This window comes from Vombatus ursinus, unplaced genomic scaffold (assembly GCF_900497805.2).
Source record: "Vombatus ursinus unplaced genomic scaffold, bare-nosed wombat genome assembly UNPS02014798.1, whole genome shotgun sequence".
Taxonomy (NCBI): domain Eukaryota; kingdom Metazoa; phylum Chordata; class Mammalia; order Diprotodontia; family Vombatidae; genus Vombatus; species Vombatus ursinus.
The window spans coordinates 52,170,487-52,196,431 of NW_020954576.1; the positions used below are offsets into that span (position 1 = coordinate 52,170,487).

General features: G+C 39.7%; 1 protein-coding gene and 1 long non-coding RNA gene across 2 annotated transcripts in view; both read left to right on the plus strand.

The window, feature by feature from the left end:
* Positions 1-25,945, plus strand: part of LOC114049435 — a 167,094-nt gene that overhangs the window by 77,691 nt on the left and 63,458 nt on the right. Inside the window, exon 26 of the mRNA XM_027870695.1 lies at positions 1,211-1,242. Coding sequence (XP_027726496.1) covers positions 1,211-1,242 — 32 coding nt within the window. The remainder of the gene's footprint in view (positions 1-1,210; positions 1,243-25,945) is intronic.
* Positions 7,020-24,225, plus strand: LOC114049667. The gene is made up of 3 exons (XR_003569895.1): positions 7,020-7,122; positions 17,260-17,344; positions 22,633-24,225. It is a non-coding gene; the product is annotated as an uncharacterized LOC114049667 (long non-coding RNA).

Below are 25,945 nucleotides of genomic sequence, written 5' to 3' on the forward strand. Positions count from 1 at the left end.
AAGGAAGGAAGGAAGGAAGGAAGGAAGGAAGGAAGGAAGGAAGGAAGAAAGGAAGGAAGGAAGGAAGGAAAGAAGGAAGGAATGAAGGAAGGAAGGAAGACATGGGACTCTTCCCAAAATGGTGAAGAATTCACCAATTGGGAGAGAGGACCTTACTCATGTCAGAAGTCCCTCCAGGGTTGTTTCACAGGAGAAGGTAAATAGAAGGAGGAAGAATCTAGGAAAAGAATCAAGAAGTGAGTGAGATCTTCTTGCTGTGAGTGACTCAGACTTCTCTGGCCCTCCTTCTGTCATGTCTTTCCTAGATATTCACAGTCTTTTAGGGAAACCCCTACAGACATTTCTCTGCCCACTCTACATGAGGTAGCACTCTCCAGTGCACTTGTTTTTTTACAAGTTTATATTTTTGTACAAGAGTACAAAACAGGGGTTAGTCATCACTGTATTCTGGGTGAATTGGTGGCATTCTAGGCCCTAATTGCTAGAGACTTGGAGCACTAGAGTGGGGTTGGCAAGGAGATCTTAAGCACTCCAGGTTCCTCTGGATAAAGGACAGGGAAACATTGAGGCATCTCTGAGTGAGTCCTCTTTCCTGTTTGTCTCTGTGTGTAATTGCCGTGTTACTTGTGGTCTGTCTTCTCTCTTCTGATAATCCAAATTTTCATATGCATAGTGAAAAGAATCACTTAGCCCTTCCCTCTCACCGCAGATCCCCTTCTAGGACACTGGAGAAGGAAGGACAGACAGCAGAGGGCTAAGAGTTGGCTGAGAGAAATGAATGAAAAAATAAAAACTAATGAAAAAGCATTTATTAAACACTATTTGCCAAGCACTGGGCTAAGTATTCAATATTCAAATCACAAGCAAAGACAGTCTGTGCCTTCAAGGACCGAACAGAGAGACCCTTTGTCAGGAAATTGCCGTGATCACACGAACTAGAAGTTGTAGCCTGTAAGCATCTTTGTCCTTCTGACATTGGGGAAGACTACATATCAACAGGACTCTTGAGAAACTTGGCAAACGGCGGGATTAAGGGATGGACAAAGCAAAATGGTGAGTCCAACTGAATAAGGATTAGCATGGAAGAAAGGAACAGAGCTGTAGAGAAAGACACAAGTGACCAAAGGGAAGAATACAGTGAAAGAGCTAACCATGGGCTCTAAGTGGGAAAGTCATTACCCACAACTCAAAACTTCCCTTCTTTCCACAGCAAACAACGCAAAGAACCCTCCCGAGGACAAGGTGAGTCACATTCCCTAGCTATTCTCTCCCTTGCCCCTTCTCTCCCTCCCCCACATCCTCACCCTAGTATTTTCCCTTCCAGGACTCCTCAGCTGTCTATGCTCAGGTGAAGAAATAGCAACCTGGAGATTCAGAAAAAGCCAAGGCTGAAGAAAGAAGTCAAGATGATGCCAGCAATTATGAAAATGTGAAGTTCTTCTGACCCCTCAGTGATAATTGGACCCACACCCAACTTGTTCTTCCATATGGGTCCATAGGGCAATTCTTTCCCTAAGTTCAAAACTGCACCCTGAGCATACACAAAAGTGAAGCCATCTAATTACTGATTTGGGTTTTCATTATGAAAGGCAGTTGAGTCACCTACACTGGGCCTTTCCTTTCTGGCCCAGCACATTCACCCAGGAAACCAAATTACAAAACAAAAGGTTGTTTAATAAATGCAAAAATAAATCAGAGGATCTGAATATGTTTAATAACTTATTTATCAAGGTTTGATAATTTAATGAAACATCCTTCTCCACTCAAGGAATATTGCTGTTTAAAAACAAAACAAAACAAAACAAGGACCCCGCACCGAAAGTCAGAACACCTAGAAAGCACTGGAAATATATTAATAACTTCTGATTATCCCTTTCTCCTTTTCCAATATTCCTTACAAGCTATGTCTTAGTTTCTTCATCTCTAAAATGAATTAGATGGACTAAATGATAGTTAAAATCATTCCAGTCCTAAACATTATGTGAAGCTATTGACAGTGTTCCTATACTGAGAAACATCTTGGGGCAAGGGAGAGAGCGCTGGATTATTTTTTCCTCCCAGAAGTTCTGTGTTCAAGTCCTGGCACTTCTACCTACTCGCTATGCAGCAGTGTGCTTGTAAATATTTAACTGGCTTTCTAGGGTGGAAAAAGTGTACATATGACACTCCTTTACATTTAATCTGCATTATTAACATTTTATTCATCACTTTCTTAAGTCTAGGTAATCAACAAAATGATGAACAAAGCCTTTTTTTTCCCAATTTCCAAGGTATAAACAATACTCACACTGAGAATTTAACGATCACCTCTCCAGAACTGGTTCAATCTGACTCAAGCATCTACGAAATAGTCATCTTACATCTCTCAGTCTTCATTCCCTTATCTATAAATATGAAAGGACAGAACTCTCTAAGGTCCAATGATCCTATTGGAGATTTCTATCTGTTCTTGTCATTACAATATTTCCCTTCTTCCTCAACATGCTTTCACAACATGCTAAAATTACCACCATAGATGTTTGTCTTACATCGATTACATTTTAGAGTGTGTTCTGGTAGCACCTTGCTCTCCTAGTAACATGCCTGCCAATTACCCTTCAGGATCATTCATTTTGGAGAATGTTAATCTCAACTGGGCCATTCCTTTTTTGACCATTGCTCATAATGAGGGTGAGAAGGCCAGAGTCAGCAATGATCCACCCCATAGCTTCAAGCTTAGTCTAATGGAAGAGCTGGTGTACAATGATCAAAAATAGGATAGTCAGGAGGAAAAGCTGGGGGAGGGGGTTGGAGGTTCGATTTTAGTCATGTTGAATATGAGGCAAAGCAAGAACACACAGGTGGATATGTATAAGAGAAAGATGGAAATGTGGTCATTTCTAATGCCCATCTAATGCCCATAATAGGGCTAACTTTGGGGCTTCTAGTCCCCCTATAAAGCCCTCAGTCTCCTGCACTTAGCATTATTTTTCTACCTCTATATCCCTACAGGCTAGCACAGGGCCTTTTACACACAAGGTATTTAATAAAGATCTGTTCAGTTTTATTGAAATCAGGGCCATAAATATCATTTTTCACACGTGGGACAAATCCCACAAAATATAAGTCCCGAAAGATTCACAAAACCTACCCAAATCAAATAGTATGAAAAATGTCCTCAAATAAACTTTTAAAAGACAAATTATGTTGGGGCACAGCCAGGGAGAGCTATTGGGGGAGAGGAGGCTTGAAAATAGTCAGATGACAGACTGATAACAAGGCCATGAGGGGATGGGGAAAAGAAAAGAGAATAATCATTTATTAAGTACCTACTATGTGACAAGCAGCTATGGGGGTAGATAGGTGGTGAAGTGGATAGAGCACCAGGCCTGGAGTCAGGAAGACTCATCTTCCTGAGTTCAAATCTGGCCGCAGACACTTACTAGCTGTGTGACCCTGGGCAAGTCATTTACCCCTATTTGCCTCAGTTTCCTCTTCTGTAAACAGAGCTGGAAAAGGAAATGGCAAGCTACTCCAGTATCTTTGCCAAAAAACATCCCAAAATTGGATCATGGAGACACACAGACACAACTGAACAACAACAAAATTTCATGACTCTGAGATTAGCTCACTTAGCCTCCCATGCCAATGGCCAATTTTATTATTATGACTATTTAACACTGTCATTAAGCTGTACCACAGGAAGAAAGGCAGAGAGGTGTAGTTGACGCATTACTGGACTAAGAGGAAGGAAGACCTGGGTTTGAATCCTGCTTTAAATATTTACTGCACAAGTCACTTATCTCTCTGGCCTTCAGTTTTCTCATTCAGTAAAATGTGGGAGTTGGAAATACCTTTTAAATGTAAACTGAGTTCTTGCAATCACTTTCCTGACTAATTACTAAGGCAGAAACCAAATTTTACATGAATTCACTTCAATCAGAACAGGAATGAGGGTGGAGTGACCAGGACCTTGCCCTAGGTCTGGGTTCAAGTCCTACCTCTGACATATACTGACCATGTAACCCTGGGCAAGTCGCTTAACCTCTCAAGGCCCCAGACAATTTTCTAAGGCCATAAGATGAGAAGCCATTGCCAGGCTCCATCAGGTGAGGGAGTTTTTTCACCAAGAGTTCCTCTCAGTTATAATACATGAACAAGAACAATAAAAAAGATATATATTCACAGAGCACTTTACGTTACCTCCTTTGAGAGGTAAGGGGCTAATGTGGTGGCTGGGGCATGAGATGGATTTGTAAGCCAGAACATTCATGGTTTGTTTTTTTTGCCTACAGTGGGATGTGTAGCCAACATGAGAACCATTCCCTGTCACCTGCATGGGGCAGTCTCTACTCAGGCTTCGGTCTACCTAGAAGGCAAAACTGCAGGGTCGGGAGGCTACATAGTGAATTCAGAATCACAAAATCTGAGATTCAGAAGGCATTTAAGCACCCATCTAGTCCAATCCATACATGAAAGGATTCTCCACTATAATATACCTGGTGATGGTCATCCAACATCCTCTGCTTACAGACCTCCAGGGATGGGAAATCCTCTCATAGCAAAGGGAGCAGCTGAATGTGTAAAAGGGGAAAATGGTCATCACACTTGATGAATTGGTCTGGGTGATGGTGGGGCAGAGGGGTTGGCGAGAACAAGCATTGATTAGCCACCTACTATGTGTCAGGCACTTTGCTAAGTGCTTTACAGTTATTATCTTATTAGATCTGTGAGAAATGATTATTTCTCTCTTGTATTAATAATTAATTATTTGGTCAGAACCAAGGTTTTTCTCCTTTTCTACTTCCTCATTCAGAAATCAACCGGTGTGGGAAATCTCTCTCAAAGATTTAATCAGATTGTAAAAGAAATTCTATTTTTAGGCTAATGGGTGCATTGCTGTTCATTGTGTTTACTCAGACAGATCTGAGAAAGTGTTAATTCCCTCTTTGGTCAAACAGGCGATGTGGAAATTGTTAAGTCTTTTTGACCAAAATTTAAGTGATCCGTTTCACATATCCAAAGAACCTTACTGTAGTATAGCCCACCCTCTCATTGTAATATTCATTTTCTCATTAATTATTAACCAGAGTTGATTACTATCTTCAGAAAGACTTACTCTTCCAAGGGCATATAAACCATGAGCCCACCACCATGAGGGGTCTTTGGTCCAGGAGAGACAGTCAAATGATCATCCTTTTATTAATAAACATACTGGCCTTATTAATAAAATGTTTAAATTACCCAGAAACTATCTCTAGAAATTAAATGTCACAGTTTCACTCTGTGGATGTTTCTAGGTAAAGAATTGTGCTTTGTCATCTCAAACCAGAGCAGCCTTTCCTGGTTAAGGGAGGCCTCATAATTAGGAGACAGAACACTGGACTTGGAATCAGGAAGATGTACATTTGCATTTCTCCTCAGACACTCAGAATAGCTGTCTGTTCTTGGTAAGTAACAGGTTAAGTTACTTACCAGAGGTTAACTCTGGGCCTCAGTTTTCTTATCCACAAAAAGAAGGGGTTGGCCTTAAAAAAACTCACAGGTCCCTTCCAACTCTAAATCTATGGTCCTGAGATTAAATACAAACAAATTTTTCATCTTTAGCTCTTTTTATTTACAAAATTCTGTCATTACAACACTTCCGTCCTCATGGGGGACATTAAATTTCTGCTAATACAGCTCAGCTTGCATTAATTTCATTTTAGATTGATTCCTTCCCCTTTTGTGTTTCCTCCTTGGGTTTCACACACATATTCTTGGGCAAACCAATGACTCATGTATTTTCTTATCAGAGTAACACAGTCTCCTCAGTCACCCAGGTTCAAACCTCAGACTTTATGGTGATCTATGCCCTTTCCCTCCTACCTTCCTCTCCCTCCTCCAAAGCAATTAGTTGTCAAGTGAAGCACCTAGGTAGAATAGCGAATTCTGTTGTTGTTGTTGTTGTTGTTGTTGAGTCATTTCAGTGTTCGACTCTTCATGACCCCGTTTGGGGTTTTCCTGGCAAATATATTAAAGTGTGACCCTGGGTAAATCACTTCACCCTGTTTGCCTCAGCTTTCTCGTCTGTAAAATGAACTAGAGAAGGGAATGGCAAAGCACTTCGGTATCTCTGCCAAGAAAACCCCAAATGGGGTCACAAAGAGTCAGACATGACTGAACAACAACAGGAGAACAAAGGCATGACAGTGATGCAGACCTGCAGAGGGGTGGTAGCTGTGTCAGAGGAGAGAAGGGGATGTTTGTGATTGTGAAGGTAGAAGTGACAAGATTTGATGATGTAGTATATATATGTAAGATGACTACAAGTGAAGATTGACTTAAGAATGACACTGAAATTGTGAGTTTGGAAAAATGGAAGGATGGTAATACCCTAGGCAGTAATAAGGGAGTTGGGAAGAGAAAAGACAATGAGTTTTGTTTTGGATGTGATGCCTATGGGACATCCAGTTTGAGATACCTAAAAGACAATTGGTGATTTGGGACTGGAGCTCAGAAGAGAGATTAAGGCTGGATATATAGATTTGGGGATCATTTGCATAGAGATGAAAACTGATCCCGTGGGAGGTGATGAGATCACCAAATGAGATCTTCAGAGGGAGAAGAGAAGGGAGTCCAGGACAGAACCTTGGTGGATACTCATGGTTATTGGGTGTGACGTGGTTGAAGATCCAGCAAAGTGGATTGGAAAAAGTGGTCAGATAGGTAGAAAAAGAATCAGGAGAAAACAGTGTCACAGAAGCCTAAAGAGAAGTGCTGCAGATAGGTCAAAAAGGATGAGAATTGAGAGAAGGACATTAAGTTGACAATTAGGTATTCAGTCAACAAATATTTATTAAGCTCCTACTATGTGCCAGGCACTGTACTGAGGATACAAATGCAAATATGAAAAAGAAAGACAATCCCTACCCTCAAGGAGCTCACTACTTAATGGGGAAAGACAATACACAAAAGGAAGCTGAAAGGAGCAGGGGAGGACAGAAAGCACTCAATGCTGGGACATGATGTTCTCCAAAAGACTGCAGCCGGATGGGGAGTAAAGAGATGACTGACCTAGATCCCCTCCTCAAATGGAGGTTTTAGACTTCATGGATCCACTCTCCAAATCAGAGGAGCAGAGGAGCAAAGGATACTGATAAGGTATGAGTACCAAGGCTGGTTGACCCTGAAGGATGATGAGATTTCCCAATGATGAGGTACCTGGGACATGATAGTGTGATACAGCCAGGTGAAAAATGACTAGACACTTTCTCCAATCTTCACAACCTCTCAGATAGGAGAGCTGGGTGTAAGAGATAAAGCAATTTCATATGTCTCCTTAGACAAGGATACCAGGAACCCTAACAAGATAACAATTCAATAAACTCACAGCAGAGAAGGATAATCCTCAACTCTTAACTAGCTCACTCAATACCCTCTCCCCCCACCCACCATACTTGCAACTGAGAGAAGTGATTATTAATAACCAATGATTTGTGAAGATCCAGAGTTCCCCCTTTCTTCTAAAGTCCTCCTTTGGGAAGCTCAATGTCTGAAGGTTAAATTAACTTTTTCCTCAGTCTAGTCAGACCTCACCCAGCCTTACAAGGAATTTAATTTAAGATAGGGAAGCCATTGTGCTCTACTCAGGTTTGGGTGGGGATAAATTCTTTTAATAGATTGCCTGAGGCTGGGCAATTTAGAAGTAAATAACATAATCAAAGTTAGAATAGGTCCAGCCTCTCATTGTAATATTCATTCTCTCATTAATTGTTAACCAATAAGAGTTGATTGCCACCCTCAGGAACATCCACTTTTCCAAAGGCATATAAGCTGTAAACTTGCCGCCATGATGGTCTTCAGCACGTGAGAGTGCCACTGAGTTCTTTCATTAATAGTATGTTAGCATTATTAATAAAATGATTAGTTACCCAGAAATTATGCCTCTCAAGCTTTTTTTTTTGGCTGGGCAATGGGGTTAAGTGACTTGCCCAGGGTCACACAGCTAGTAAGTGTCAAGTGTCTGGTCTGAGGCTGGATTTGAACTCAGGTCCTCCTGAATCCAGGGCCGGTGCTCTATCCACTGGGCCACCTAGTTGCCCCTCTCAAACTTTTTAAACATCACACAACAGAACAGAACACTGCCACTCTTTCCACCTAGTGACAGGAAAAACCAAAAGACAGAAACTTCCTCTGGCTACGACAACAGCTTGTCAGCGCTTGGTTCTGTTAACAGGGCTCAGTTAAAGAACTGAGAAATAGAGGGAACTGGGGCAGTTTGACCCTCCATTTAAGCCTGAGGAAAAGAGCCCAGCATCTAGTTGGGGTCAGTTCTGTCCCCCTAGACATCACTTGGAATAGACACTGAGGCTAGTGAAATATGAAATGCTAGCATGCAAATGAGCTGAGATAGTTTAGAGGTCCAGCTCCCAGGAAAACCACAATTAGAGGGGAAGGAATCAGAAAATTAGCAATAGAGGAAAATAAGAAGAAAAGACTGAAATTGCCAACAATTTCAGGAAGAAGAAAATTCATGTCTTAAAGACCTTGGGCAGGAGCAAATGAGCGAACAAGGAAAATATTAATAATAGAATGGAGTATGACCTTCAGATTATCATCAGCTAAAGAACCCCAGGCATTTGTGAATAAATATTACAAGACAAAGAAAAATGAATCAACACCTAATGAGGCAAAGAAAATTGTGGATTACCAAGGGAGCATGAAATTGCAACAGGATATTTCTTAACAATTTAAAAGAAAATAAGAATTGTGAAAATAGAATTTATGACCTGCACAGCAGAAATAATTGGCAAAATAAAAAAGCAAAACAAAGTTTTAATCCATGGTGGCAAGCCTCAACAAAGGAACAAAAGAGAAAATAACTGATTGGGAACATAAATATACAGTCTCTAGAAGGAAAAATGTTAAAAGAAAATGTGACTTCCATCAAGCAAAACACGTTGATCTTGAAGACAGGATATATAGGTAGAACTTAAAGATTATAGGCTTTTCAGAAGAACATGACAAGTCAAAAAACCTGAGCACCATAATACAAGAAATAATAGAAGAAAAGTGCCCAGCATATCTGAACACAGAAAACAGGGCACCAATCAAAATAATCCAAGGTTCTTTCCAGGAAAAAAAAATCTTTGCTGCAACACCAAGACACATAGTCAGAGGTGTATTGGTAAATATTTAACAACCATCTCAATTGAAAAAAATATACAGGGCATACTTTTAAGTTTAATCAGAATATTAACACTTTCTTAAGTTGAAGATCCAAAAAATCAAAAAAAAAAGCCCTGATTTGTAGCCTTTGTTATTTCCAAGGTGTAAGTAATCACCCTAAACATTTAATAATCAGCTCTCTGGAGCCAGTTCAAACTGATTCCAGCTCACTCCTGCACATAGTGGTTTGTACTTAACAATTCCAATGACAAAGAGATCATTGGTAACTTTGGAGAGAGCAGTTTCAGTTGAATGATGAAATCAGAAGCTAGGTTTTACAGGGTTGAGAACTGAGTGAGAGGAGAGGAAGTGGAGGCTCCTTGGGCTGACCACCTCTTCCATCCCTCTTCACTCCCTGTTCATCTCATGTCTGGGCTATTGCAGTGGTCTTCTACTTGGTGTCCCTGCCTCCAGTCTTTCCTTGTTCACTTCATCCTTAACTCACTGGCTATCCCTCATAGCAGGAATGCTCTTCTTCCTCACCTGGCCTCTCAGCATCCCTGTCTTTTCCTAAGAGTCTTTCCCTTAAAGACTCAAACTGTAGGAGACTTTCCTTGGTCCTTCTTAGCTACTAGTGCCTTCTCTCAGAGATTACCTTCCATCTGTTCTCTAGACACAGATTATAGCTTTCCCAGAGTAAGACCTCCTTATGCGCTGGCACCCATTCTGTTTCTTTGCTTAGCTTTTCTTGTATCACCACGCTTGGCACAATGCCTGGCACATAGTAAACCCTTAATAAATGCTTATTAGTTGACTCCCTCCTAATTTGTCTCCCCGCCTTCAGTCTGCCCATTCCCCAATCCATTCTTTCTTTTTTTTAGTTAAATCTCTTTAATTTACCTTGCTTTTAATTTATTTTTCAATTAATGAGCAATCTTCTCTCCCTCCTACCTCCTTCCCCTCACAATGAAAAAAGAAAAGAAAAGAAAAAGAAAACCTTGTATCTATACTGTAACATTTAAAAATGAACTATTCTGAAAGATTCTTTGAAAAATTCTGGTAAGTCCTTTGATTCCAAAGGACTTGTGATTAAGAATGGTACTCACCTTCTGACAATGAATAGTCTTGATATACAGAATAAGAAACTAGTTTTTGGAGATGACAATGAAGGAATTTACCTCATTCTGCATCTTGAGTTTACATCTCTCTGTCAGGAGGTGAGTAGTATGATTCCTCATCGGTCCCCTAGAATCATAGTTGGACATTGCATTGATCAGAGGTCTTAGGTCTTTCTGAGTTGTTCAGTTTGACAACACTGTTGCAGTACAAATTGTTCTCCTGGCTCTGCTCCCTCTGTTTTAGTTCATACCATGTTTCCTAGGTTTTTTCTAAAACTGTTATCATGTTCATTTCTTACAGCACAGTAGGATTCCATTATATTCCTTCTCCAAACCGTTCTTCACACAACAGCCGACAGAATCTCTCTAAGGCACAACTGTGACCATGTGATTCTCCTACTCAAAAACCTACTGAGAGGTTCCCCATTATTTTTAGGGCAAAATACAACCTCCTCAGCCTGGCACTTAGCATCCTTCACTGTCTGGTTACTTTCTACCTTTCCAGTCTTCTTTGCTATTCCCCTCCATGAATTCTACCCTCAAGCCAAAACAATATGTTTAAGCAAACATATTAGTTGAAATGCAGTGTGCTAGCCAGACTCCATTACTTCATCGTACTGCCAAACAAAGGTCCCAGTTTTACCTGTTTGAGACAGTTTACACTTTGGTGATGTGGAGAGGTCTGGTGGAGTAGGAGAAAGAATGCTAGGTCTGGAGTTAGATGACCTTGGAACTCACCTTACCTCTGATACTAATTAGCTATGTGACCTTTAGCAAATCACCTCCACTTTGGAGGCATCAATTTCTTTACCTTGAGACTGGAGTGGGGAGGGAGGTGTGAAGGAGGGAAAACGGTGCTTATATTACCTACCTCACAGAGTTGCTTTGAGGAAAGTGCTTTTCAAAGATCAAGGTGCCACATTAACGGGAGCTACTGTTTTTTTATGTTTGAAAACCAACCTAGCTAATTTAGGAGATGTTTATCATCATAAATTTACCTATTTCTATCATAAAAATACCCAGGTGATGGGTATTTTTTTCAACCACGGAAATTTATAAAATTGGTCTACAAGGTAAAGGAGGATGATATCTGATCAAGTGGAGGGAGTATCCCCAGGGATAAAATCATGGAACTTTGAAATCCTAAAGGACTGATCTCTGCAGAAATGTGTTAAGGGTATTCTTTGATTCTGTGGCCTGCCCCAGAACACAGTCTCTATTTCTCTTTACATAAATGAGCTTCAGAAAGGGCTTTTCTCCTCCCTCTGGAATCAGACAGAAACTTGGACTTTGCTCAAACTTTTGACTAATTCAATCTTTCCAAAATGTCCTCCCTTGTACCATTTAAGTGCCTCCAAAAGAGGGAAGGCAGGAAGGCAGCCTGCTGTAATGGACAAAAGTACCGTACTAAGAATCAGGAAGCAAGTAAATTACCTATTATAGAATCATAGAAAATCAGGACTGGAAGAGACTTTAGAAGTCTCTAATCCAACTTTCACTGCGTTCCACCTACTATGACTGTCAGAAAGACAACATATAAAATAGAGGTATGTTTCTAGAAACTAGAAACTGAAGCTTGTCTCTCTCCAGCCTAGGTCAAGAGCAGTCATCAGGCCATATATTCACAGGGACTCAGTGTGACTAAACCGGCATTCATAAGGACATCCGTGAAGTATAGCTTACTTTGAGTCCCATGTCAAAGTATTATGGGACCTATTTTTTTCTCAGTCCTTTCATCTCTCTAACTTTGTAAGGGAGGATCTCATTTTGGGGATTCTTCCTGGTCCAGATATTACAAAAGCATCTCTTTAGTAAATTTCCAGTGGCATCCTCCTTCTGCTGCTGCCATATTCTGTTCCCATACCATATGTTGTCCACCAAAATCTCACTCCACTGTGTGCTATGGAAGTGACCATGGGATTTTGAAGACCATGTCAATAGAGTTCTGACACATCTTACAGATCAGGAGGTAAAAGTAGGAAGTAAAAAAGTAGACACAAGTTAACGAATGGTTGGATGAATGAGAAAGCCCAATAATGTCCTGAGGCTATCATATGAAAGACACATGAAAGGAAATAATAATTTAAAGAATTTTGTCAGGGTGACTGGAGCTATTTCTCAGGAAACCAAAATTTAGTGTAGAAACAATTAAGCATAGCACCTAGTTAATAAGAATAATTAGATAAAATAGAAAGCTACCATATATACCTATCTGGGATCACTATAGTAATTAACTACCTTTCCCACTCAACTGAATTCATCTTAATTACTTATCACATTATTTTTACCTCATGAATTGTAAAGACGATTTGAAGACACATTCCTTACTGTTTGACCCAATATGAAAATTGCTAATTATGTCTAGTGATGAACAATGTATCTGTTACCACTCAAAAAACAGCCTAAATGCAGAGAAGCCCAATGCCAGAAAGTTATCTACTAAATGGGGAAATTTTTTTGGCCACAATACATTGATATTATACAATACTACACATATATTTTATGCATTTCTGAGTTTCTAAACTTTTTCTGTATCAACTGCTGGCCTTCAAGTGTCATGTGGGGCTTCTGAAAAACTCCCCCAAAATTTCCATTTAATTTTTTATGCCAACCCTCGATATATGGAAATCACAATGGAGGAAAGTCATGATGTGGAAGGGATAACTATATTCCAACTTTCCTAGCAGGACCAGTAATTCAGGGTATATGGGAGAAGGTGTAACTCGTACTGGAAAGGATGGCCAGGGATGAATTGTCATTGGAGGAAACCAAGTCTCAGTAAGCTCCAGAAGATAAAATGAAAGATAAGAGGAAGAAATCTAAAATGGAAAGAAATTTGTCAATATATAACAGGAGCCCCTTGGAAACAGTGAGTAGTCTGGAATGGGACATTGGGACTGAGAGCAAAGTTGATGCAAATACTGATGAGAAAGGAAACAACAAGGCTTGGGAAGGAGAAGTTGTACTTTGGCATTTGGACGTTTAGCATCACTGAGATGGAGAGAGAGAAAGAAGAGACAGGAATGTGCCAGCCGTTGAACGATGAGTACAAGCAGAGCATCTGTGAATGGAAGGAGCTCCAATGATAAAGGCAGGGAATTAGCAGCTTTAAAGTCACTGCACCATCCTCAAAGTCTTGCCGAGATCTTCCAAGCCTTGTTGCTATTATGACTGGGACTCAAGTGTAAATGGGTCAGGTAATGCACATGTGCACACTTATAAATATGCACATACATGTATGCACACTGTGAGTCCCCCAAAAACAAACCCCAATTTTGAAAGAGTCAGCTCTAAGAAAAAGACAACAAAAGTGGGGTGCATGTGTCCACAGTTTAATTTCTCTTAAGCTGACTTGACATGCATTGCATGGGAGTTCAGTCCAAAACTGGGCCACCCTTAAGGGGTCCAGTTCAGAACTGGCTCGAATTGGGATTTTTGGAGTACAGCGTTATATGCCCTTCGAAGAGTAAGTGCTCCCAAGGGATGCCAATCAACTCTGGGAGATGATCCATATCAAAATGAGAGTCTTTCAGTACATGACTGGGATCACTCAGTCTTGGTCAAAGAGATATCAATTTCCTTATCACCTGCCTTGACAATAGGGAGGAATCAACATTCTCCCAGACCTGTCTAGGCAACATAATAAGCAGGAAAAGACCCATTTAGATTATATCTTAATGTCTTTCTGAAGAAGGACTGAACTTAGAAAGAAAGGGGAATGGGGAAGCTCTGAGTTTCCAAGATAATGATTACTAAGAAAAATAATTTTTCACAACACACACACACACACACACACACACACACACACACACACACTAAGGTGCCATTAAGACTCTTCATGGTCTAAATACATAACAATTCTTACCTCTCCTGAGCCAATGTGCAAATGTTAAAGCATGCTATATAGGTACAAAATTAGCATTCAGTCAAGGTTTTGTTCAAAACTTTACTTATTTGGGTGTTCTATGATTTGTATCAACAGGCAACTATTGGGGGGGGTTTCAAGAGATTATCATTACATCAATGCAATCATCTCAATATTGGAGGCCCCCAAATTCTGTTCTTAAGTTAAGGAATTATATAGACAGTGACTACTCAATCAAAACTCTTAAAATCACTGTCTAATTTCATGTGCCTCTCATGTATCAGTATTTTAGAGGTTCTCCTAATTCATTCATTCATTCACTTTGCTCACTTATTTACTCCCTGTTTTCACATCTAAGCATTCCTCCCAAATTACCTTATGCTTAGAAAGTTCACATGGTTCTACCAAACTCTGTGTTCTCATCATTCCAGCTTCCCCAGAAAACTTCCCAGATTCACTAGAAAAGAAATGACAGCTCCCCTAAGCCCTACCTCACCAGCATGAAACCTCCCTCTCGCTCATAATTTCTTTCCCCATAGTGCACTTCAGTTATTTGTTTTTTCAGTAAGTCATTAACAACAAACACTTTTAAAACTCATACTGCTGCTGGAGGAAAAAATTGGTTTAGATCAGCTAGGGTTACTCCCCCATGTAGCTTAGTTGGGAGACAAAACACGGAGATAGGAAGCTATGATACAATATTATGAAATAAGTACCTTCAAGTACATTCCATTGCATCTCATATAGGAAAGGTCTTGTACAGAATGTACCTTCATTTGTCACCTCACATAACTTTGACTGAGAGGAATGATTATTTCTCTCTTGTATTTAAGGAACTAATTGTCAAATTAGGACCAAAGTTTTTCCCCTTTTCTACTTCCTCATCCAGAAATCAAACAGTGTGAGATATCTCTCTAAAAGATTTACCCACACTAAATTCTAAGTTTAGGTGAATGGATGGATTGCTGCTCATTGTGTTCACTCAGGCAGGTCTAGGGAAATGTGGATTCTCCTTTTTGTCAGACAGGTGAAATGGAAATTGATAAGTCTCTTTGTGTGATCCATACCCCAACACCATTATTGGAATATAGCCCAGTCCCTCATTATAATAGTCATTATTTCATTAATTGCTAACCAATCAGAGTTGATTGCCACCCTCAGGAACACCCCTCTTCCAAGGGCATATAAACTGTGAGCTCACAACCATGAGGGGTCTTTGGTATTCAAGAGTGCCACTGACCTCTTTTATTAATAAAATGCTAGCATTATTAATAAAATGCTTAATTACCCAGAAACCATATCTCTTGAACTTTTTAAATGTCACATTGACTCATATGTGCTTTAAATTTTTTGTGATAACTCTGGTTTAGGATTAACATTTTAACTATGCAATCTTTCTATGTGGGCAGCTAGATGAGGCAGTGGACAAAGCGTTGGACCTGGAGTCAGGAAGACTCATCTTCTTGAGTTCAAATCTGGCCTCAGATACTTACTAGCATGGGCAAATCACTTCACCCTATGTGCCTCAGTTTCCTCATCTGTAAAATGCGCTGAAGAAAGAAATGACAAACCACTCCAGTATCTTTGCCAAGAAAACCCCAAAAGCGGTAACAAAGAATAGGACATGACTAAAACTGTTGAACAACAACATTTGCTATTACAATATTTTACCATTTTTTCAAAATGTTTTCCTATCTTATTTGACCTCACAACAACCCTGTGAGGGAGATAGAATAGATAATATTAATTATTTTTCCTGTTATAGTTCCTCACTTGCTTCTTCATAGAAGCTTAGGCAACAGCAACTGCTTTGAAATTCTCCCCCTGGTGGCCACGAATGAACTTTACACTTTAGCCACTCTCCATTCATGTATGTGTGTGTGTATGTGTGTGTGTATCAATCATAAGTCATGTCATCATCATCCTGATGTCATGGTCTTCTTCGAGAATGAAGGACAAACCAAACAACCACATGTATATGTATGTGTATATGTATATGTATGTGTATGTGTATGTGTAAGTGAACATGTATGAGTACATGTATATGTATATACACACATATATATTTATGTATTTTAATTGTCAGCAGCTAACAACATTTGTTTACCTTTAGAGAGAGATTTAAAGTTTTTGAAATGCTTTGGTGTTATACTTTTATTTGATAATAATATTACATAACATAAATTCTGGTGATCAGAAAATCTGGTTCAGGTTCTAGCTGTGTTACCTGTGCTATAGTAGATTCAGAGTCAGAAAGCCTGGGTTTGCATTTCTCTCCACTGGTTTATGAAATTGAACCTAATAGGAGCTCATAGTCTAGTCTAGCTATGGGCAGCAAATGAATGAACAGACATATTATGAAACTATTCTGGATCTTTGATATACTCAAATACCTTATCCTCCAGCTTTGTAGTTAGGTTAGTCTCTTTCTCAGTGGCATTCTTGGAAAAATTTAATTCTAAAGTCAAATGCTCTCTAAACTACAGTGTTGAGTATCTTAAAATATTTATAAAATGGTCTTACACAACCTAAAATAATTTAGCTGCATTCTACCCTACCAGTTTTTGCATATATGAACACAGGAAGTCTAGTATAAAAAGTGTTAACACATGCAAAAAATATTAATTGATAAAAGACAGGACCCACTGGATTTGGTGCTGGCTTAGCTTACAGATGGACGATATGGACAGCAATTGTCTATTGCAGTTCTTCAATGTGGTATTGCCATACACATTTTGGAATATAAATGTAGTGGAATATTACTAAACCATAATAAATATTCTTTGTAAATAATCCAGAAAAATATGGAAAGATCTGTATGAAGAAAACAAAACCAAGATATTCAAAATAACCACAATCATGTAAGTAATAACATCTCTATAAGGAAGCTAAACACTAATGAATTGGAATGAATAATTTTAAATCTTGAGAACTGATAATGAAACAAATGATGTTTTCAGTAGAAAGGTAAGGGACTATGCTTGAAGAATGTCACCCACTGTCAGTCACAACCCGTGTTTGGCTGAGTTGGCAAAAATAGTTTTCTTTGTCACAAGGAAGGATTCATAAATTTAAGGAGAAATTATTTTGGGGGGAAATAAAAGACACAAATAATTTTTTAAAATATGATATTATTATTCTTCAAAGGATGCCTTGGGAACTCTGATCAATGCAATGACTGATTTTCATTCCAGAGGAGTCATGATGAAATGTGCCATCAACTGACAGAGAGGTAATAGAGACTTTTGGAAGGGTCAGTGCCATTGAGGGAATTTGTTTTCCTTTACTATGTATATTTGTGACAAGAGTTTTGTTTTTCTTTCTTTTTCAAGGGGGGAACAGTGGGAAGGTAGAAGGTAAAAAAAGTAGATTTTTGTTCATTGAAAAAATTTAACCAGATTTTTTAAATGCCAGAACAAAGGATGCTTTGACAGTTAGCAATTCTTGTCCCCAAGTGGGATAATTGCTCTCTCACCCTAATATTTTCCTGTATAGTAGGCAAAAAGTCACAACAAACTGGTCTAAGCTTCTTCTATAAAACATAGCCATTATTATTATTATTTCTGAGGCACTGCTTCCAACCACAAGAGGATATTGTAGTAGTAGGAAGTGGTGGTTGGGGGAGGAGGAAGAGGGGTATGATAACAATGAACTTCCTTTTTAGCTTCTGGAATGCCTCTTGCAAATCATTTCTCACACACACACACACACACACACACACACACACACACACACACACACCCCTTCACTTTCCTCCTCTGTAAATTGGGTATGATAACATTCACACTCTTGCCTCAAAGGCATATTTTGAGAAAAGCACTTTGCAAATTCTAAGACCTATGGAAATGTGATTGATTGTTATCTGGACCCTCGAATGTCTTGGTGGTCATAGGATTATAAGATGTTTACAGATGGAAGGAAACTTCCAGGCCATCTTGCTCAACCGTCTCATTTCACATATGAGGAACTGAGTGAGTGGTAAGTGGGTACCAGTATCAGTGAAGACCACCCAGGACATGATCCTCTCCCCTTTTTTTCTTTTCTTTAGTTGTGTAAGCAGAAATTCCTGAATTATAGTGTATTCTGTTTATCTCATCCTTTAGCTACATGACCTTGGATAGTACACTGAAGTCATAAGGCCCCAAAAGGGGAACCTGTTGTGCTTACTGTAATCCTTTGTTCTCTTCGTTGCTGGGGAAGATTTACTCGAATAGATTGTGCCTCTGAGGCTCAGCCAATGGGCCAAAGGGAGGGGGTTAGGGTGGGCTATTGCACTAGGATCTATATAAACCTATTTTGAACAAAGCACTCTTGCACTCTCTGGCTGACACCATTTTGGGCAACACAGGGGTGTCCTTTCTCGAGAAAGCCAATAAAGCAGCTTTCCTTTTTGCAAATTCTTGTCAAGACTCTGATTCAAATTTGGGTAGGTGGTCTATTGTCCTACACAGTTTCTGGGGGCTCCTCTGGGATAAACCCTTTCCTTAGAAATTCTCTTGACTCCCACCAGGGACAGGCGTCTCGCCAGTGATTTCTGGTGGTCCCTGGGTTGGTATCTTGAGATCCCCCTTTGGTGAGGAAAAGTCCCGAAGAGGGTCTTGACTGGGCAAAAACAAAAGTAACAGAGCTCTACTGTGCCAGCGAAGAAATCATCGAGCCACCAGTGAAACTGAAGCTGTCAAGTAAGTTTGTGCACACAGACCCAGATAAGCAAGACCCATGAGTCCTTTGTACACATAAGCGGTTCGAGTCCATAAGGCACAGGGTCGGGTGGAAAGGGAAGCTCTAAGCAGTTTGAGTCTGTAAGAGTGGTCCCACATTTTCCAGACAGCCTAAGCAGTTCGAGTCCGTAAGGCATGGGGAAAATGAATTCTAAAGCTCAGGGTGGCAAAGATCAGGATCCTTTACCACATATTCTGGAAGATAGTTCCTTAATGGTTGGGTTTAGCGATTGGGCTGAATTACCAAAAATATAGGGAACAGATTGAGTAATTGAGTGCACTATCAAAACATAAAAGGACAAGAAAATATAAACAAGATTTGTTTCATGACTTTGTTTCTATCTGTCATTTGTCTGAGCGAGTGAGTGTCTGTGTAATCTGAAACCCTGAAAGGTATAAAAACCCTAGCCAGAAAGGGTAGCTTCTAAGAGCTGCAGCTGGATTTATTGCTTGGAAAAATGTTTTCTTTCTTTCTCTCTTCTCTCCCTCCCTGATTACAGCAGCCTCAGAGGAGTGAGTGGATGGGCGAGAGAAAGAGAGACAAATACTTTATTATTTAGGATGATTGGTAAAAGGCAAGTCAAGAAGGATTCTCAAAGCATCAGATCAGGATTAGAAAGAAATAAGATATGTGCAGTTTTAAAGGGACTTTAATCAAAGTCCATCAGAAGGAAAGGCAAGAAAGTTTAAGCATGTAGGAATGAGAGATGTATGGGTAGAAAGAAAAGTATAAGCTATTTTCATGAACAGTGTGAACAGAGGGTTTGAAAGTAAAAGAGTTGGAAACTTTGAAGAATTGTTGGAACAACAACTACAAAAAAAACCTCTTTCTCTACATTCTAACTATGGCCAAGTTTTGAATGTGGAGGGAAAGACAAGAAAGAAAAGGGGAACCTTTTCCCCTCAGATCAAAAAGAGAGGTAGCACTTAATCTTTCCTGCCTCACATAAAAGAGAAAAGTTTTTTGTGTACCGGAATACAGTCAAAAGGTAATTTCATTCATTCTGGTAATATTTTAAATGAAATGTGATGCTCTTAATTTAATGCTTAAGTCAGAATTGAATTTATTATACTGTTTGGCACTAAAGTCTAAATTTGTATGTAAATGATAAGAGAGAGCCCTCTCAAGAAGAAAAAGGTTATGCTGGTTGCTGGGTCCCAGGGGCTATAGCCCCAACAGCGCGGGTATATTCTTAAGTCAAGTAAAAAACAAACAAACAAACAAACCTCAGAACCCATTCAAAGGGGACCGTGGGGCAAAATGAGTTTCTTTTGACCAGTCAAGGTTAGAATTAAGAGTCATGCACACATTGTCTATCTGTCTTTCTTTTGGATGTTTATTGTCTGCCATAAAAATTTTTGGGTAATTTTTGAGGTCTGAGATTGGAAAAGTAATAGTAGGAAAGAGCTCCCCTCAGGCTTTCTGGGGGAGATTGAGATTAGAATGAAAAAAGGCAGAGAGAATCTCAGAAGTTAGTGGAAGGTGCAGCAAGCAGCCTTTACTGATAAGGATTTATCCCTCCTGCCAATGTGTCTGGTATAGGGGCAAAGTGTTTAACATTATTTGGGGAAAGGGGGGAGAGTGCTTTTCTCTGGATTTGCGATTCTTATGTCCCTTCAGAGTTCAAAGCTGCCCCAGTGTAATTTGGGTGGGGGAAGGGTGTTTTGAGGTAAGCCATCCTTGGATATTGGTTCTGGGTGACTTCAAGGGGTTTTAAAAACGTGAGGAAGTTTGACTCTGCTTTGGGTAGAAGAATCGAAAATGAAAATTTTGCAGCTCATTATGATTGGAGATTGTTACATAAACTGGGCTGTTCAATTACTTATTGGAACTCTAGAGGCTTTCTGCCTAAGGGGAGAAAATTGATTATGTCCAGTTAACATTGATTCAAATTGCTGAAGCCTGAGATTCTCAGGTGGGTGGCTCTATCTGATAAGTTGCTAAAAAGGACTGGGGACTTTTTCTTTGCTCCCTTAAGGAAGTAGGAAAGGAAAAAGGAGATAACTGTTTAGAGCTGGAATTATTTACATGTATCTTTTTAAGAGGATATATAAATTTGTGGAAAATATTTCCTTTTAAAGGGCCAAGAGCTTTGGATTTAAAACAAATACTTTTAAATCTTTATCATTAGTGATTATAAATTAGGATCTTATTGGATTTAAGTTTACTGTTCTATAAAGAAAATAAAAATAATGGTTATTATGGGAAAAAAAGAATGATGATTGCAAAATGCTTATGGCATATGTTAGAAGTGGCACTGTTTATTATTTAATGTAATTGTTAAAAATGCTAAGAGTAATAAGAGTGATAATTTCTACATGTGATAATATGGAAATGCAATTGATGTTCAACTGAAATTGGGAAAATGTGTGGACCTGAAATTTGTTAACTGGGTGATATTAAGCAAGTTACATCAGTTTATCTCACATGACTGGAAGGTACCCAACAGAATGCCTTGCAGAGGGCAGACACTATGAATGTTAATTATTATTTTTAGTTCCTTAATTAGATGTTACCAGTATACAATGCCAATGGTGAAGAAATGCCCGATTTTCTATGTAAGGAAATTAGGAAATGCATTCAACAGAATTGGAGTTACCTGATTGGTAATGTGTGTGTTTGAAGTTTTAAACACCTAGTATTGTTTCAAATTGGTAAATGTTTGTATTGTTATGTCAATCAGCTTTTAACAATTTGGATGGTATTAAAGTGTGAACTGAAAGAAACTAAAGGATGGTGGAAAAATTGTGTAAAACCAGCTATATTACTTTATCAGCCCTGCTAACCTTGTCTTATAATACCTTATAACTGCCATTTAGAAAATCAGGTATTTCCACCTTTACCTATAATTAATGAAGGGGTTATAGCTAAAACAATTTGTGTTGTCACTTATGAAAGTTATAAGATTGTTAACTAAGTTATTTGAAGTTACTGTTTTAATGTTAAAACCTAGAATTGTTAATTGATTACTGCGTGTGAAAAGGAGGGGATTGGGTAAAAGCCTTATCCAGATTGGTCCATTCAAAACAGTCCTCCTTGGGTTATGGGGGTCAGCAGGCAAGGGCACCAGGATCAGCCCCTCCCTGGGGTACAAGGCAATTCCTCTTATTTTGTAAACTTGTGAAAGTCCCTGGAAACCATCTGTGTGGGCAAGGTCATCTGCCCAAAGAAAAGAACTTGTTTGTTTTATGCAGTTACTAAACAATGAACTTGGCTTGCTGAGAAGTTGCAAGTTTATGTACAATAGATAGAAATGATTTCTAACAATTGACTTTTACACCAGGACAAGTTTAAAATTTGAGAAACAAAGATGTTATGTGAAATCTCATATGTATGTGAGTCTTGGTAAATCTTCATTGCTTATTGCAACTCCATGAGAGTAAAATTAACTGAATCTGGCTTTAAGCTGTGATTAGTGAAACTTGCTGTTTGAGGTAAAAGGCTTTTGGGACTATAACTAATTTTGTTTTGAGTTTGAATTTGGGTATAGTTGTCTGCATTAAATCAGTGTCTGAGAGAAATGCCACAAGCTACTCAGAGGGAATGTGATCCTATACTGTTAACAGGTGAAGGTCTGCATTTGGGAAAAAGCCGTGAGGACAATCTTAGTATCAGTCTAGGATGGGACCCTCCTGGCTCAGTTTCCCCATTATGTTCCTTTGAGAAGGAATGTTTCTCACCTAACTATTCCTGAGTCTGGCTATGACGTGGAATTGATACTGCATGATTGGAGAACTGTGACTCTTAACTGAATTCAAACAGAGCTATGTCACATGTCCCTGCCTTTTCTTTTAATAGATTTCTCTGATCAGAGCAAGTGGTCAGTAAAAGACATGAGCACAATGGACCATCCATCAATTGGCAAATGATACAGCTTATAGTCTCCAGGACATTCAGCAACCTCTGGATTCCCTGGCAAATGTGATCCTGGATAATTGGAGATTAACAACTCCCAAAAGGTGGAGCTCAATAGGACTAGAGAAAGTAAAACCTCGATGTGAGACATCCATGAAAACCTTAGTATATTCCTTTTACTTATTTTTGGCCCTTGTCTGCTTAATCTCCTTGCCAGATTTGTCTCCTCTAGGCTTAGTGCCCTCCACTTCCAGATGACTGCTCAGGCTGCATGCCAACCTCTGTCTGAGACCACAACGCATCATCCCTTGGACCTGGAATTGGTCAAGTTCCAGACACTGGCTAAAGCACCAAACCCTTGAATGGAGGGACCCCACAAGGCTAAGACAGTTCTACACCCATTTACCCACAGATTGGACAGGGAATTGTTACATCAGGTTTGTCTGACCAAAGCTTTTCTTTTTGTCAGGGCAGATGGGAGGTTTCTTAGGAGTTAAGTTTGGACAGAAGTAGGAGTATTGACACCTCCCTGACCAGTACAGGTGATGCTAATGGATGGGGAGACACTTGGCCCCCTGAAAGAATAATTAAGACATATGGTCCAGCTACTTGGGCCCAGGATGGTAGTTGGGGGTATAAGACCCCCATATATATCTTCAACAGATTAATTAGATTACAGGCTGTAGTGGAAATAACAATGAATCAGACAGCAAAGGCTTTGGACTTATTAGCAGATCAAGCCACCCAAACCAGGGAGGCAGTCCTGCAACATAGATCAGTACTGGATTACCTCTTAGCAGAAGAGGAAGGTGTCTGTAGAAAACTAAATCTGTCAAATTGTATGAAAATTGATGACAATGGAAAAATAGTGAAAGATATCACTAGCAACATTAGAAAACTGGCACATGTACCAGTACAAACCTGGACCTCCCCTTTCAATACTTCTTGGTGATCCTGGTTCAGGAGTTCTTGGTGGAAGCAGGTCCTTTGGTTTGCCCTTATTGCAATTAGTAGAATAATACTCCTCCCAGTTTGCCTCCCATGCATGATGCAATTGATAACTAAAACAGTACAAGACACTGTGTCCAGAATAGTTAGACTTGAAGGGAAAGCAGAAGGGTCTGTATGGCTCATGATGCTAAAAGGACAAGGCTGGGTTCCAGTGGAAACTGAGGAATGCCAGGACCCCAAAGGGAGGGATTTGATTCAGGAAGCATACAAAGACTGGTGTGAGGGGTCTTCAGAGAGTAACAAATGAAGAGGAGGGATTGAGTGGTATGTGGGTGCCAGTATCAGTGAAGACCCCTAAGAACATGATCATCCCCCCCTTTTTTTTCTTTTCTTTAGTTGTATAAGCAGAAATTCCTGAACTATAGTGTATTCTGTTTATCTCATCCTTTAGCTACATGACCTTGGGTGGTACACTGAAGTCATAAGGCCCCAAAAGGGGAACCTGTTGCGCTTACTGTAATCCTTTGTTCTCTTCATTGCTGGGGAAGATTTACTCGAATAGATTGTGCCTCTGAGGCTCAGCCAATGGGCCAAAGGGAGGGGGTTAGGGTGGGTTATTGCACTAGGATCTATATAAACCTATTTTGAACAAAGCACTCTTGCACTCTCTGGCTGATGCCATTTTGGGCAACACAGCGGTGTCCTTTCTCGAGAAAGCCAATAAAGCAGCTTTCCTTTTTGCAAATTCTTGTCAAGACTCTGATTCAAATTTGGGTAGGTGGTCTTTTGTCCCACACAGGCCCAAGGAGAAGTGACTACCCCAGGATCATACAATAACAGAACTGGGATACAACTAGATCCTGATCAGTGATATTTCCATTGGATCATGCTGCCTCTGATGGGAAGGGTTTCATGGACTAAGCTGGTCTTCATTTCTGGCCCTATGTTTCTTTCATAGCACCTGTCCTAAATTTAGAAGGTTAATTCCATAAGTGGCATCAGGATCTCCCTCCTATCACCCAACAATTAGTAGCAAATGTTCTCTAAATGGATGATGAGCTGATAACCATTACTTTCATGGCACAAAACAATGAAAATAAAACACAGCATACAGCTCGTGCATATTCCAATGGAGTTGATTGAATGATAGGAAATATCTCAGGAAATAAGTTATGGCTGATTTGATCTCAGGCAGCTAGGTGGCATGGTGGATAGAATGCTGGTGCTAAAGTCAGGAAGACCTGAGTTCAAATCCTTCCCCAAACACTTACTAGCTGTGTGACCTGGGCAAGTCACTTAACCCTGTTTGCCTCAGCCTTCTCATCTGTAAAATGAGCTAGAGAAGGAAACGGCAAACCATTCCAGTATCTTTGCCAAAAAAAAACCCAAAAGGGGTCACAAAGAGTCAGACACAATTGAAAAACTACTAAACAACAACAACAACAACAACAACAAAAACTTAATTCTGGATGAACAGCAAATGCAGGGAGCATGAATGCTGCAAGCTCCCCTCAGTGAGTGCTTCCAAATGAGGGACATAGTCCTCTCAAGCCTGTAAAGTTTCTATGCCTCCACCAGATTTCTCTAGGCCAAACATATGCACCAGCATCTGTGGGAGGGTCAAAGGACCTGTCTGTGGCAACAAGGCTACTTGAGGCTGGATTGCTCTTGTTTATGTAGAGAAAATGCTCCATTTCTGAAGTTGTTTGCTTTTCATTTGCAAGGAACTTGATCAAGTGTTCTAAAAAATTTACAAATGCTAATTGGCCATGGTGCATCAGCCTGAACTAAAGGACATTCTTTTTGAAGCATTAATTGCCCAAGGCACCTACAGACTCAAGGATGGTCTTTTTTCCCACAATCTTAATTGGTCTTTGGGGCAACTCAGTCTTTTTTTTTTTAACATATGTTTTTAAAACTTTGGGTGAAAAATTTTCTCCTTTCCTCCCTCCCCATCCACCCTCATTGAAAAGGCAAGCATCTCGATACAGGTTATAGATGTGTAGTCATGCAAAACACTTCCATAGTATTTCTGTTGTGAAAAACTAAGTATATTTCCCTTCATCCTATCCTACCCCCCATTTATTCTATTCTCTCTTTTGACCCTGTTCCTCTTCAGAAGTGTTTGCTTTTGATTATCCCCTCCCCCAATGTGCCCTCTCCTCTATCAACCCCCTGCTCTCTTGTCCTCTTTCCCCCTTATTTTCCTGTATGGTAAGATAGATTTCCATACCCCATTGTGTATGTTATTCCCTCCTTAAGCCAAATCCTATGAGAATAGGATTCACTCATTCCCTCTCACCTT